Source organism: Anabrus simplex, chromosome 6 (assembly GCF_040414725.1).
Source record: "Anabrus simplex isolate iqAnaSimp1 chromosome 6, ASM4041472v1, whole genome shotgun sequence".
Taxonomy (NCBI): domain Eukaryota; kingdom Metazoa; phylum Arthropoda; class Insecta; order Orthoptera; family Tettigoniidae; genus Anabrus; species Anabrus simplex.
The window spans coordinates 56,230,255-56,245,353 of NC_090270.1; the positions used below are offsets into that span (position 1 = coordinate 56,230,255).

At 40.2% G+C, this 15,099-nt stretch overlaps 1 protein-coding gene across 1 annotated transcript in view; it reads right to left on the reverse strand.

Annotated features, from left to right (window-relative positions):
* Positions 1-636: 636 nt before the first annotated feature.
* The window catches only part of LOC136875453 (uncharacterized), a 59,780-nt gene continuing 45,317 nt past the window's right edge, over positions 637-15,099 (reverse strand). The window contains exons 3-4 of the mRNA XM_068228222.1: positions 3,488-5,456; positions 637-731 (exon numbers count right to left, since the gene is read on the reverse strand). Coding sequence (XP_068084323.1) covers positions 637-731; positions 3,488-5,456 — 2,064 coding nt within the window. The remainder of the gene's footprint in view (positions 732-3,487; positions 5,457-15,099) is intronic.

Sequence of the window (15,099 nt, forward strand, 5' to 3'; positions counted from 1 at the left end):
ATATCGTGGAGGCAATTAATTCACAGAAGCCTACAGATAGAAAGCTCAAAGGCAATAAGTCCATAAGGATGATGTATGTATATAATGGAATGGTATAAAAAAACAGGGTTAACAACAGCAAGCAACAAAAATAACTTTGATTTTAAATTTTTAAAAAAAACAATCGAGACTCAAACCTGTGCACTTTCTATTTCGGTGCAAACATCTTGACCACTTTACAATGAGAATGCTCTCCAAAACTTTCGCTTACATGACAGAAAAAAAAATTAAGGGTTAAAAACTAGAGATGTTAAGCCCAAATATGTATTGGTTTTGAACCCACACAATTTTTATTTCTTGCTAGTGGCTTTACGTCCCACCAACACAGATAGGTCTTATGGTGATGATGGGGTAGGAAAGGCCAAGGAGTTGGAAGGAAGCGGCTGTGGCCTTAATTAAGGTACAGCCCCAGCATTTGCCTGTTGTGAAAATGGGAAACCACGGAAAATCATCTTCAGGGCTGCCGAACCCACACAATTTAACCTCACGAAAGTTTTACATAAATCTTTGTCCATAACTCTATAGATACCCTTGTTAGGCTTGTTGGTGATAACCAGCAGACGCAAGCACAGGAAGAGAAGATGATCGAAATGAACTTCATCCGACGATAGTTAGCATCTCAGTCAAAAGCGAGACACTGCCAAGAATCAGTCTAGCCAACAGTCTATCGGTGTCTAATTCTGGGTAGCTACCTACAACATATGTTGCGGTGGTAGCATGCAAGCAAAAGTAATAAGTGATTTACACAGAGATTCCCTCACCCCCCCCCCGTTGTACCAGTCCTAAGAGAATTAAATGGCAGGTTCCGGATACAAAACTGAAAAAGGTAGATCATTTCAAGTATTTACAGTGTGGTTTCTCCCATGATGGTAATATAATAGGTGAGATTAAATCACGGTGCAGCAAAGATAATGCGGTGAGTTCATATTTGCGATCACCAGTATTCTGTAAGAAAGAAGTCAGCTCCCGAACAAAACTATCTTTACACCGGTAGTTTTCAGATCAATTTTGTTTTACGGGAGTGAAATCTGCATGGACTCAGGATATCCTCTTCATCTAGAACACCTTAGTGTTCAATTATAATTATTTAACTGAGTGTTCATTTTACATTGTTTAATATTTTTCTTTATGTAATTCAAAGTTTAAAATTTCCGGCACCAATCATGTAGAGTCATTATACGTTATAGGAAATCTGAATGTCAAACACCTCTGAACAGGCACATGTGTACATGTCTTGTAATGGAAATTTAACATAATTATTTTTCTCGTACGGAACTGTATTTCAATTTTTACAGTTAACAGACAAATTAACTTGCTTTCCCCAATGACTGTTCTTAGGCCCCTTGTTTTTTTATAAATTCTCATTTAATAAATATATTAATGAGGAAGTGTGACTAATATCTCGTGATTTAACCCTGCAAATGCCTCCCACGGCCTCGCCCCGTAAAATTCCATACTGTTCTTTATTGTTCTTTCAGTACTTGGTTCTGATTGTATGTACTTCATTTATAACTCCTCCTCCTCCTCCCTAGTGTTTATCACGCATACTTGCAGGGTCCGCTTTCCATCGCTTCCGATCCTTGGCGTCAACTGGAGTAATGCCCACCAAGCACATATCCTCCGACAGTGCGTCGAGCCATCTCTTCGTTGGTCGTCCCCGTTGTCGATGACCTTCTGGGTTCAAATCTAGTACTACCTTTGCAACTGAGGTATTACTGCTGTGCAGTACGTGACCATACCCTCTCAGACAAGTCTCCCACATAATGCCAGCAATCGGAGCCACTCCAAATGCCGCCCTGACATCCTGTTTCCTTACGCGGTCCAATTTACTGAGTCGCGGGCCGATGACCTTCGATGTTTTTTTTTTTTTTTTTTTTTTTTTTGCTATGGGCTTTACGTCGCACCGACACAGATAGGTCTTATGGCGACGATGGGATATGAAAGGACTAGGAGTTGGGAAGGAAGCGGCCGTGGCCTTAATTAAGGTGCAGCCCCAGCATTTGCCTGGTGTGAAAATGGGAAACCACGGAAAACCATTTTCAGGGCTGCCGATAGTGGGATTCGAACCTACTATCTCCCGGATGCAAGCTTCACACCTTCGATGTTAGGCCCCTTAAAACAACAAGCAAGCATCAAACATTACTGAGTCGCAGAGTCCATCGAAGCATTCTAATTTCCATGGAGATGCTGTTCATGTCTTTTTTGTGACTGGCCAGCATTCCACCCCCTGTACTGCTTCAGTACGAATGACTGTCCTATAAATCGCTGATTTTAAGTACAACGGGACCTTCCAGTCGAAAAGGACTTCCATAAATTGGTGCCACTTCATCCAAGCTGTATTTACACTATTCCTTGTATCTGGCCATGTGTCACAATCTGAAACAATGACTGATCCCAAATATAATTAAGTGTGCTCTGCTATTTTACAAATAAAGACTGTAATAAAATTCTGTATATTGTTATAAACACTTAATATATTTCTTAAAACTCCAAAATGATTGATGCTTGTTGTTTTAAGGGGCCAAACATCGAAGATCATCGGCCCAAAAAAAAAATAATAATAATAATTGGATTCACATATTGGTAGATAGATTCCATTATTATTTGTAAAATGTGAGCTGAAACCAACAAAAACTTTTAAACAGTAAAACTTTCAAATTTACATTGTGATCCACCTGCACTGCATGAAATTTAATTTCCAATATTTGATCGGATTCAACCCAGCTTACGGAATAAAAGAACACATACAAACTAGCAGCTCGGTAATGATTTATATCTATAAAAACACTAAACATTGCTCAAGTATGCCATCGCCTTATGTGTAGCTTCAACATGTTATTACGGAAATACATTTTCCCACAGTACTGACACACAATTTTTCTGTCTGCATGGGCAAATATCATGTGAGTTGCAACATTACCAGCATGAAAGTATGCTTTTCCACATATTTGACATACATGTGTTCTGATTTTCATGTGTTCTTTCCAAATATGATCCCTAAGTGCAGATTTAGAACGATATCTTCCTCCACAGTCATGACAGGAATAGGGTTTATTATGCACATTCATGTGCTTAATATAGCTCATAAGTGAACAACACACTGCTCCACATTGTTCACAAATTAATTCTGTTAAATGTGTCTTTATGTGTTCATTTGCATCTTGTAGTTGGGTATATCTTTTATTACAAATTTTACAGCTATATGGGAAGAGATTAAAATGCTTTCCAACATGTTTAACAATAGCTGATCTGTTATTCAACGTTGTCTTACAAATCTGACAATCGTATCTCGAATCTTGCAAAACAATGAATGGCTTGAAGATTTTCCTAAAGTTATAGTTCGTATTAGTGTATAAGTCTCCTGAAGTTAATTCAACTTTGATATTAATCATGTTAAGTTTGGGATTCTCGCCTGATGTTTCACAAATTATTTGTGAATACTTTTTACATATCAATAATGCTTCCTCAATGGTTGTAGGTTTTAATTCAATTTCTAATGGTTTCACATCAGGTGTAAATTCGGCTTCCAGTGGTTTCACACAGCTTGTATTATTAGAAGTTGAATGATATACTACAACTAAATCATTGTCATCAACAGAACAAACAATGCTATTGCTAGCTAGTGCATCTTCTATTTGTTTGTCCCCAGTCTGCACAGAGTTACTAACTGTTTCCAGTTTTTGTAGAACACTACCAGAAATGTTTGCACTCTGTACTGAACCAACATCAGAAGGAGATAGTTTGTTAATGCTGGAATCTGAACACTTTAAGGCAATTATAGATGGAGGAGTTGAATGGAGAGTGTTAGTCTGTCCTACATCCATATGCTGTTTAAAAATATGATCTGTCAATGAATTCTTACAAGAGAAACTGTTACCAGAATCATGACAAGTGAAACTGCCAACACAGTCATTACCATCACAGTCATCACCACCACCACCACCACCACCACCACCACCACCACCACCACCACCACCACCACCATCATCATCAAATTTACTGCAACTGTTCACTGTTTCACAAAGTGAATCAGTATTATTGGAAGCTGAAATGTGATCTCTCTCCTTCAGTATATCACATTTTGTTCCTTCCTGGGTTACAGACTTTGTTGCATTGGTATCTGTATCTTCCTTTTCAAGTGTATCGCTCTTTTCTTTTTCTGAATTTCCATGAATACACAGCGAACTTCTTAACATGTTATTCTCATCTTCCTGCACCTGGACATGACTTGCCCCTGAATTTCCTGACAATCCTCCAGTATTATTGGAAGCTGAACATCGATCTTTCTCCTTCAGTATATCACATTTCATTCCTTCCTGGGTTACAGACTTTGTTGTATTGGTACCTGCATCTTCCTTTTCAAGTGTATCTCTTTTTTCTTTTTCTGAATTTTCATGAATACACAGCAAACTTCTTAACATTCTATTGTCATCTCCCTCCACCTGAACACGATTTGCCCCTGAATTTCCTGACAAAATTCCAGCCAGGGTTATGTTCTCTGAAGAACTTACGGAAGAATTTGCAAGGATTTGTTGCACTGCTTCTTGATTCTTTCCATATGACAGAGTACTTCTACTGGAAATATTCTCCTCCATTTGTTGTACAACACTGTTCTCCCTGCCAATCAATGACACATCTCTCTGAATGTCACTATCAGATACAAAACTTCTTACAGGGGAATATCTACAACCTCCTGTTCTTGTACTAGCCCACAAACTATCTTTCCTGTGCATTAGCATATTCTCATAACTTTCACCATGTGATACAGAAATTGCAGGGCTACTTCTGCTTTTGTTTTCCTGTACTGCACTGCCATTTATGCAGTCTGATGAGGCTTGCTTATCTATGATAGGTACTGTTTTGGAAACTATCTGAAGTCTCCCCTGCTGTTCCAGAGAACTGTCTTTCAAGTTTGAAGATGCTGCATTCTGATGACTGCTCTTCTGCACACTAAGAGATACAGAACTCCTAATCTCGCCAATATCGCTATGCTGTAATGCTCGAATACTTTTCTTAACAATAGCTTCTGCCATTTCAGACAGACACAGTTTATTGACAGTGTTATCTGATCCTTGTTGGTTATCCGATCTAGCACAAATGTTAGAGTTTTCGGATGATTCAGCACTGATTTCCCCATTGTCATTCCGATACAACTTTTGACTTCCCGTTGTTGAAGTAACAGTCGAAGCCAAGACTGCACGACTTTTCTCATGCAAACACACCCTATCTTCCTTCAATGTTTCAATCAAAGGCACAAGTTCCAATTTTATCCTTTTATTCCCAGAAACACTGTCCGAGATGTCTTGAGTTGTCTGACGGGTGATGGATTTTAAACTGCAACGTGGGGGATGCGATGTCCCAATGTTGCCTTGATGATCAATGGTTTGCTCCCTCAAAGTGTTTCGTCCACCGCTGCGCTAAAAATGCATACAATAAAACAGTAAGGTTAATAACATTTAAGCTCTGAAATAAGACGAACACTAATACAAATACAGTGGACGCTGCTTATTATGATCACTCTGGGACTCAGATCATTTGATAACATTAACCGGCTGATAACAGTAGCCGAAAAATAAAAATTGATAGGTGGCCTACTGTATTTATTCATAACCTATATTTACTACAATGAAACAGATACCGGTACACAGCACTGCAATACCATTAACTGTTTTCAGCTATGTAAAATAGTCTCTAATCGTTGTTTGCTTCTTGTTGTCTCTCAAAAGTCCATTAATATTTAGCGCCTGTCTCATTTCAGCATTCGTTAGTGTTAGGGAAGTTTCGGCAACATCGTCATCATCAGCATCGCTATCTCATATCTAAGTCATCTTTGTCTGTTTCGCATCTGTAATGATGCCCTCATCAATGTTCATCCATTCCTGAAGTTCATCTTCCGTTAAGCCTGTTGGACAAAGTTGAAAATCCTCGTCTACTTCTGGTAACTGTCCTAAAAATTCCCTCATACCGGAAACAGTTCCTTAATATATGTGCTGAGACATTATCCCATGACATGGCTAGAAGATCCAGGGCAACGAGAAAGCTGGTTGTTTTGGCAAGGTCATCGGCACTAGTTTTATGTGAGACCTCTATGTTTTCTAAGATTCTTGTGCGCATTTCATGGCAATAATATGCTTTCATGGTGCGAATGATTCCTTATGAAGTTGTAATCGCCGGTAAAGAAACCACCTTGATGTTCTTGAGCTCACAATTCACAATGTGTGCTGCACAGTTGTCAACTAGCAAAACTATTTTACGGCCCAGCCTATTGTCGCACTTCAGTAGACATTCTTTGAAAATCAGGGCAGTCATCCATGCATTAGAATTGGAATGATAGTCCACTGGAAACTTACTGATGCCTTTAAAGCAACGTGTGTTCTTACTTTTCCCCATCACTAACAGGCTTTTCTTTTCATCAGACATACTCGAACAACATAAAACTCTTCCTCGTTCCTTGAAGGTTTTACAGCCTTTAGCACTTTCATATTTGAAGAAGTAAGTGTGTTCAGGCAAGGCACATACTTGAGAACAAAATCCTTGAAAACAAATATGATAACATAAACCGAATTCATGATCACAATGAACAGAAGATTTTCAATGTTTTAGTATTTGTCCGTACGGGACTTCATAAAAGTGATTATATAATATGGTTGATAACATTATCCGTGATTACAATAAACGGTGTCCACTGTATACTAAAAACAAAGTGAAACTGTGATTACTGAAAAGTATTTTGACACACGTTATTTCACTTACAAGGGAATCGTTTGGGTTAGACCAAAAAGACTGAAATGAAGCTTGGAGAATGATAACCAACGTATTGCAAATTTAAAGGTGATTATCATTTTGCCATAAAATATACTGATTAAAAATAGCTGGGTAGCTCGGAGTAATTAACTGTTGATGATGATGGTGATGCAGAACAATCTTGCCCACACACTGTAGATATAAACTGATAGCTCTATGGGGTGTTCCTAAAGTCCGCACACTCAAAATTTCTCGATAAAACGTTCAACATAATTAGTTATTTTCTGAAGTTACAGTACATATCAAGATGTTAAGTAATGAACAAAAATGGCCAATTGGAGACCACTGGGATCCAAACCCACAACCTTCCAATTATGTGACAGATGTTGTTATGAACTGAGCTACGGTGACCTGTTTCAATATGTTCTGTTGGCAAAGATCTAAACTACAGCTTTGGCATTACTGCCAACATAATTTTACAGCGCGCCTAAGTCGATCGTTGTGGGCCAATCATGTGTACAGCACTACTTTTTGCAACTGTGCATCATGCAGAGATATCAGTTGTTCGTTATGGGTGTAAGTAGGCTGGGCTTTTGTGTGGTGATAGGTTTTATGTGGATGTGGTGTTCTGTTTAACATGTAAGTAAATTGGGAGAGGGCAAGGGGGTATGTGTTGGCTATTTTGTTCATATTGCAGTTATGGATGATAGAACAGGTGTAGGTGTAGAGTATATCCTGTTATGATGGTTGCTTTGATGCCTTTGCCAGATGAAAGAAACCTGTGTTTAGGCTAGAGCGAGAAAGAAGGTATGTGTGCACAATTTGAACTCACGGTCTTATGCTTGAGTGGCAGGATTTCTTTGAAATTGCAAATTTTTGTATAGTAATAATGTTTGCAGGTTTTAGATGTAGTTCTTACCATGAATTACACCAACTGAGGTAGGCCTACTCAAGCCTCAACTTTATTCAAAGTCATCTTCATCCTTCTGCAGTATGAACTTGTGGTGATGTCTAACGTTCACACTACTGAAGGCTGACTATGACTTTGAATACAGTTGAAACTTGAGTACCTGTAATGAAGTAATTCATGATAAAAACTACATCCAAATCCTATAATTGTGAGTGAATACCACTATCTCTATTACAACCATAAAAAATTTGAATAATTATGATATACAGCAAACTCTCGATCATACGTAGGTCGAGTCATAAGTCATGGCAACTATTTTTTTCTTGCGAATAGGAGACAACACGGAAAAATCTAAGATATGCATTTGGACACGTACGGTATGGACTTGCGTATGGTGCCACTACATGGTGTATGTAAACAACAGTGTGGGTCTAGGCATGCCCCCAAGTTCAGTGTGTGAGTGAGAGCGTCACAAAATGGAAGTCAACAAGCAGGAGCAACGATCGTATATTAAAACAGCAGTTCTCCGTGGCAGAAAAGCACGCCAATGCCATGCAGAGCTGCGGGAAGCATTAGGTGTGCATGCCATGCCCTATAAAACAGTGGCGAGGTGGGTGGAGACGTTCAAACGGGGTAGACTTTCAACTGCCAATTTCCCTTGCCCAGACTGTCCAGTGTCCATGGACAAAGATGTACGGATAATGGTGATTGCTGGCAACGCACAGTGGAAGCCTTGGGTGATTATTTCGAAGGTCTGTAACCAGTGGAGACCTATCCTTTGTACATAGTCTTGTGTATTTGCTGTCTATACCACAATAAAACTATGTTTACCAACGGCCTGTGTTCTGTCACTTTCCTACGAGAATCTCCTGAAGTCAGAATTTGTCTTCAGGCACTATGCATAAGTACATGCCCTATAATTCGAAATGCATATCTTAGATTTTCTGTGTTGTCCCCTATTCACGAGAAAAGAAATAGCTGCCATGACTTATGACTCAACCCTTGTACATACAGACTAATGCGGACCCCAGACTGCACAGATAAACGAAAAACACGGATAATGCAAACTACAAGTGTTCTTACCGGAAACTGAGCACTTAACTGTGTTTACAAAATATGCTACATACCACATTTATAAGCCCACTGTATTACTTACGTGTAGCTCACCGAAGACCGACAACTTATTTACAAAATTACATTTAAAAAACACCGTATTTCATACGACTTCCTTTGGGTTCACTTTTGTGAAAATATCGTCTAATTTTTCCTGTTTCTGTTTTTCATTCGCAACAAGAAATGCGATACAGGGTTACACTCATTGTCAAGAATGCATTCCTCCTGGTGATGTTTAAGAGTATGCTTTCACATCATATCAACACCGAGCAAGAATTCTGAAGGGTGCCAGGAGAAAAATTCCATCTTTTTTTTTTTTACGAGCAGCAGCATGTGATTGAAATCAATCACTACTGATCTGCATTTAGGACAGTCGCCCAGGTGGCAGATTCCCTTTCTGTTGTTTTCCTAGCCTTTTCTTAAATGATTGCAAAGAAACTGGAAATTTATTAAACATATCCCTTGGTAAGTTATTCCAATCCCTAACTCCCCTTCATATAAATGAATATTTGCCCCAATTTGTCCTCTTGAACACCAACTTTATCTTCATATTGTGATCCTTCCTACTTTTAAAGACACCACTCAAACGTATTCGTCTAATGATGTCCTCCCATGCCATCTCTCCACTGACAGGTTGGAACATACCACTTACACGTGATAATTCTCATGTTAGGTCCGTATTGAAATGTATGTAAATACAAAGTATGTTACAAGTGTTGTTATTTTTTTTATATCCACCTATTCAATACAAAGAGATCTATTTTAGAAATTAAATATTATTATAAAATGTTAAGGGACATGTTTCACCCATATTAAGGGCATGATCAGCCTCAAACTCAAACCTGTATGGTGAAAAATCAGGAACCTGATTGCTCTTACAAGTCATAAAAAGAGGATATCAATGTAGGTGTCTGTCCAAGCATGAAAATTATTAGAATGTCCTTGGCAAAAATCGCAGTATCAAGCTGCACGTCAAAAGTTCACACGATTATACTTTCCGGAGCGTTGAGTAAATGCGCCCCAAAAAAAAAAAAAAACTTGTTGGGGGTAGAGCAATCTTTATAATGAAACAGAAATGAGCCTCCTTGAATACTCCTGTTAGAGGATACGAAAAAGCAGAGCTGATAGACTGTTACAGATGCCAATTTCGTATGTTGTGATAAGACAACAGCCCTCTTAAGTGGCTGTTCAGCTGCCTATAGTCTATTTAACTGGCTGAAGGTGTGAAAGTCGAATGCGTTATGATAAGATAACAGTCTTCCTTAAGTAGTTGTGGGAGCAAGGAAAAAGCATTCGGTTGTCAATAGACGAATTTATCTTGTTTGAAGGAGCGAAAGTCGAAGGTATATTGACGCTGATAGAGCTTTTTGGTGTGAAGTCCTTTCGTCTGTAAAGATGTAGATCAGTTATGGAAAGGTTAGTTGAAGAAAAACAACGTGATGTGTAGGCCAGTATACTCTTTCATTTATATAGCCACCAAGTAAGACTAACGGAATGGAAGAACGAAGAGGGTGATGGACGAGATGCTGGGAGAAGAAATAAAACATGAACTACAAAAATTAAACCATGGGTATTTTTATTGTGTTCAGAAAACAAAAAACACTAAGTAGCTTTTTACACACACATACAGGGGGAGTCCCGATGCCTTGGGGTCCGCCTGAGACGTGTTCTCGCACGAAACTGTCGCTTCGGTGACATCAATGATACCGAATCACATATACAAGCTAACAAACACCTATAGCCCTGGGCATTTAAATTATTTCCATGGGCACGTAAATATTCCAATGACATGGGCACCCAAATTTTAAAGAAGCCAAATTTTATTTTAACTCCTCAGCATTATCTCTGAAGCAGCACAATGTCCTAGCACTGGTAGCAGAATATAACATACTGCTTTATGAGGTTGGCAAAGTTGGACTGATGATGAATTACTGTATCATGCAATGGCATTTTCTGGCAACTTGCCATTTTCACCACAAAAAATGTTCATTTGGCTCGACCATCCACATGTCCATCTTATCTACACGAGTCATGCTGAGCTTGCTTGCTTGTTGTATCAGATCATTTATTTCATGAGCAGTGCAGTTCTCCACCACCTCTCATTTGAGACTACTGAGTGTTGTTTTAATACATTACATATTTTAGATAAAATAGAGTTAATTTCAGTAACCAATGGTATGTCAACTCAAACAAATATCCTGTTCTTCTCTGGAAAAAGATGAATGATAGCCAATGAAACGGGACATACTGTTGGTAGTTTATCAAATGAAAATGTGCCATTTTCTGAGCACCACAATCATGGTGTTAGGCTCTTTTCACACTGCACGGTTTTGCAACGGCAAAAATAAAAGTATGGCTGCATTCTTTTAGTGGAGTGAAGAAGAGCATTACAACTTTCACGTTACATGGCGACGGCATGCTGCCATTGCCGTGCCGTGTAGCAGCCGTGCATTGCCACTGGAATAGACGGCTGCCATTGACTCAGTGGTGCACATGACTAAATGTATGCTTTCACACTGTATGGTTTTTAATCATTCGCCAGCTATAGAGTGGGTCGCACGACAGAGATAACTTGGGTTTAATTTAGTTTAGAAATAAAATGAAATGGTGTATGGCTTTTAGTTCCGGGAGTGTCCGAGGACATATTCGCCTCACCAAGTGCAGGTCTTTTGATTTGACTCCAGTAGGCGACCTGCGCGTCGTGATAAGGATGAAATGATGATGAAGACGACACATACACCCAGCCCCCATGCCAGCGAATTTAACCAGCAATGGTTAAAATTCCCGACCCTGCCGGGAATTGAATCCGGGAGCCTTGAGACCGAAGGCCAGCACGCTAACCATTTACCCTTGGAGTCGGACATTTAGTTGTTTATAGTCATACTAGCTGATGTACCCGTGCTTCGCTACGGAATTCTATATTGTATACAGAATTCTAGGTTCAGTAGTGTACATGTTCTGAGCAAGATTGTATTAAATTGCATAGCTCTTAAGGCAATGCATCTGTGAAAATCCTAAAATCTACAGTTTTCATCCTATCACCTTAGAATTTTGATCATTTAATATCAGTATCAGCATGATACAACATACAAAGTTTCAAGATTCTATCAATAACAGTTTTTGAGATATTCATAAATTTATCAATATTTTAAACAATTTTCAATGTATTTATAAAATGCTCCTCATGCCAAACGGCTCAACAGATCTGGCATAAAATTTAATATTGGTTTTAAAAGACCAATATAAAAGAAGTGATGTGTGGGTTTTGACAAATTTGAATTACACTGAAAGGAACAAATTATTTCACATAGGCTTAACTTTTTAAATATACTTTATGATGATCATGATGAGAAAAAACTAGATTGCCACTGAACTATTGCATGTATTTTAAAATTTGCATATCAGTTTGTTATTACACTGACTGACAGTGACAATGCAACACCAAGGAGGAGTGGTTCGAAAGGGATGAAAGTTGGGGAAAAAACAGAGACGGCACGGATGAATAATTGATGTTTATTTCAAACCGATATGCAGGTTACACAATGCGCACGGCATCGACTCAGTAGGATGTAGGACCACCGCGAGCGGCGATGCACGCAGAAACACGTCGAGGTACAGAGTCAATAAGAGTGCAAATGGTGTCCTGAGGGATGGTTCTCCATTCTCTGTCAACCATTTGCCACAGTTGGTCGTCCGTACGAGGCTGGGGCAGAGTTTGCAAACGGCGTCCAATGAGATCCCACACGTGTTCGATTGGTGAGAGATCCGGAGAGTACGCTGGCCACGGAAGCATCTGTACACCTCGTAGAGCCTGTTGGGAGATGCGAGCAGTGTGTGGGCGGGCATTATCCTGCTGAAACAGAGCATTGGGCAGCCCCTGAAGGTACGGGAGTGCCACTGGCCGCAGCACATGCTGCACGTAGCGGTGGGCATTTAACGTGCCTTGAATACGCACTAGAGGTGACGTGGAATCATACGCAATAGCGCCCCAAACCATGATGCCGCGTTGTCTAGCGGTAGGGCGCTCCACAGTTACTGCCGGATTTGACCTTTCTCCACGCCGACGCCACACTTGTCTGCGGTGACTATCACTGACAGAACAGAAGCGTGACTGATCGGAGAACACGACGTTCCGCCATTCCCTCATCCAAGTCGCTCTAGCCCGGCACCATGCCAGGCGTGCACGTCTATGCTTTGGAGTCAATGGTAGTCTTCTGAGCGGACGCCGGGAGTGCAGGCCTCCTTCAACCAATCGACGGGAAATTGTTCTGGTCGATATTGGAACAGCCAGGGTGTCTTGCACATGCTGAAGATTGGCGGTTGACGTGGCGTGCGGGGCTGCCACCGCTTGGCGGTGGATGCGCCGATCCTCGCGTGCTGACGTCACTCGGGCTGCGCCTGGACCCCTCGCACGTGCCACATGTCCCTGCGCCAACCATCTTCGCCACAGGCGCTGCACCGTGGACACATCCCTATGGGTATCGGCTGCAATTTGACGAAGCGACCAACCTGCCCTTCTCAGCCCGATCACCATACCCCTCGTAAAGTCGTCTGTCTGCTGGAAATGCCTCCGTTGACGGCGGCCTGGCATTCTTAGCTATACACGTGTCCTGTGGCACACGACAACACGTTCTACAATGACTGTCGGCTGAGAAATCACGGTACGAAGTGGGCCATTCGCCAACGCCGTCTCCCATTTATCGTTCGCTACGTGTGCAGCACAGCGGCGCATTTCACATCATGAGCATACCTCAGTGACGTCAGTCTACCCTGCAATTGGCATAAAGTTCTGACCACTCCTTCTTGGTGTTGCATTTGCTCTGTCAGTCAGTGTATGTTGTATCTGAAACTATCCTAAAAGTTTCAAGTAGATTGATTGAAAACTGTAGCATGAGGAGCATTTTGAATCTTGAAAAGTGCTGGAAAATAAATTCTGAGGAAAAAGAGATTGAAATTTTAGAGATGAACAATAGTCCAGTATCTGAATCTAGTTGACTTAAAACTCCCCAGCACCATATGTTGGACCCTCTGCTGCCTTCTTCCTGGCCTCATTGGCAGTTTAGAGAGTTTTAGTTTCCTTCGGGCTGTTTTGAACCCTTGTCGCCCAGACACTCCACTGTGGTCAATTCTACGCTTGTCCCTCATTACACTAATTTTCTGTCCTGAGCTGCTAACTTTAACACCCCTAACACTAGCTTTTAGTTTCTCACTTGCTTCACAACCCATGTTGAATTCAGCAATTGCTGATGTTACAGCAATCTCCAGTTCTTTATTTGACATAAACACTTCCTTCGGATACTTAGCCCAAATTACATTATGCATTCTCCGGGCACAATATTTGGTGTGGGGATTTTAACTTCCCCTACTGGATCTTGTAAAATAGTACTTACATTCTTATTCCTGTTAGAAATGTCATTGTTTCACTTTATCCAACACTTTACTAGGTTGTTTCTTCTGGCGACGACAAGTCTCATTTCTTCTGCCCATTATGTACACTGATAATAACACAACCTCACAAACTAAGCTGCTTGCACTAAGTAGATACTGTTATTGTTTATGGATCATTTATAATACACTTATAACAAATGTAACATTTAAGAAATTACAGAAAAGCAGAGTAGGCCTAAAACACGAATGATAAACACAAAACGTGAGATCACAACTCTTTGTTTACATTCAACACATGGACAAGCTCCATCCTTGAAATAAGCGCCAATTCCACTCGATATATTGATAGTCCATCAGAATAGCCAACATAAAGACCCACAGCAACAAAATTTCTTACATTCAACCCGCACGCTCAATTCAAAATCTTCGACTAACGAAAGATATTCATGAGAATAGTGTTGTTGGGCGGCAACGCCCACTTGCACTGGGTCATTTAAATGGCCACTAAGGGCTTTAAATGGCTGATATTAAAAAAAAACAAAGCTCAAAAATAAAGTACAAGGTATAAACATTATGAGAACGTAAAAAACTAAAAATGGATTTTTTCACAATTTTAACCAAATTTCACCAATACATTGCCTTAACGTTACCCTAGAAACGCGATGGGAAAGTCACAAAACGTCTTTCTTCATATGAAGACTGGGTTAGGGAATTTTCATTATAATGGTAGGCCCGCTTGGCTACCGTCAGTCACAATCATGTTGGAGAGTTTTCATTATAACTCCCTCTCCACCTGCCTTTTTACATCCTCAGAAAGTCTGTCTTAGTAGTTTTCCCAACTGAAATGAGCATAGGTCATTACAATGACGTCAGTAGGAATGGCAAAATCAAAAGCATGCTTTCAT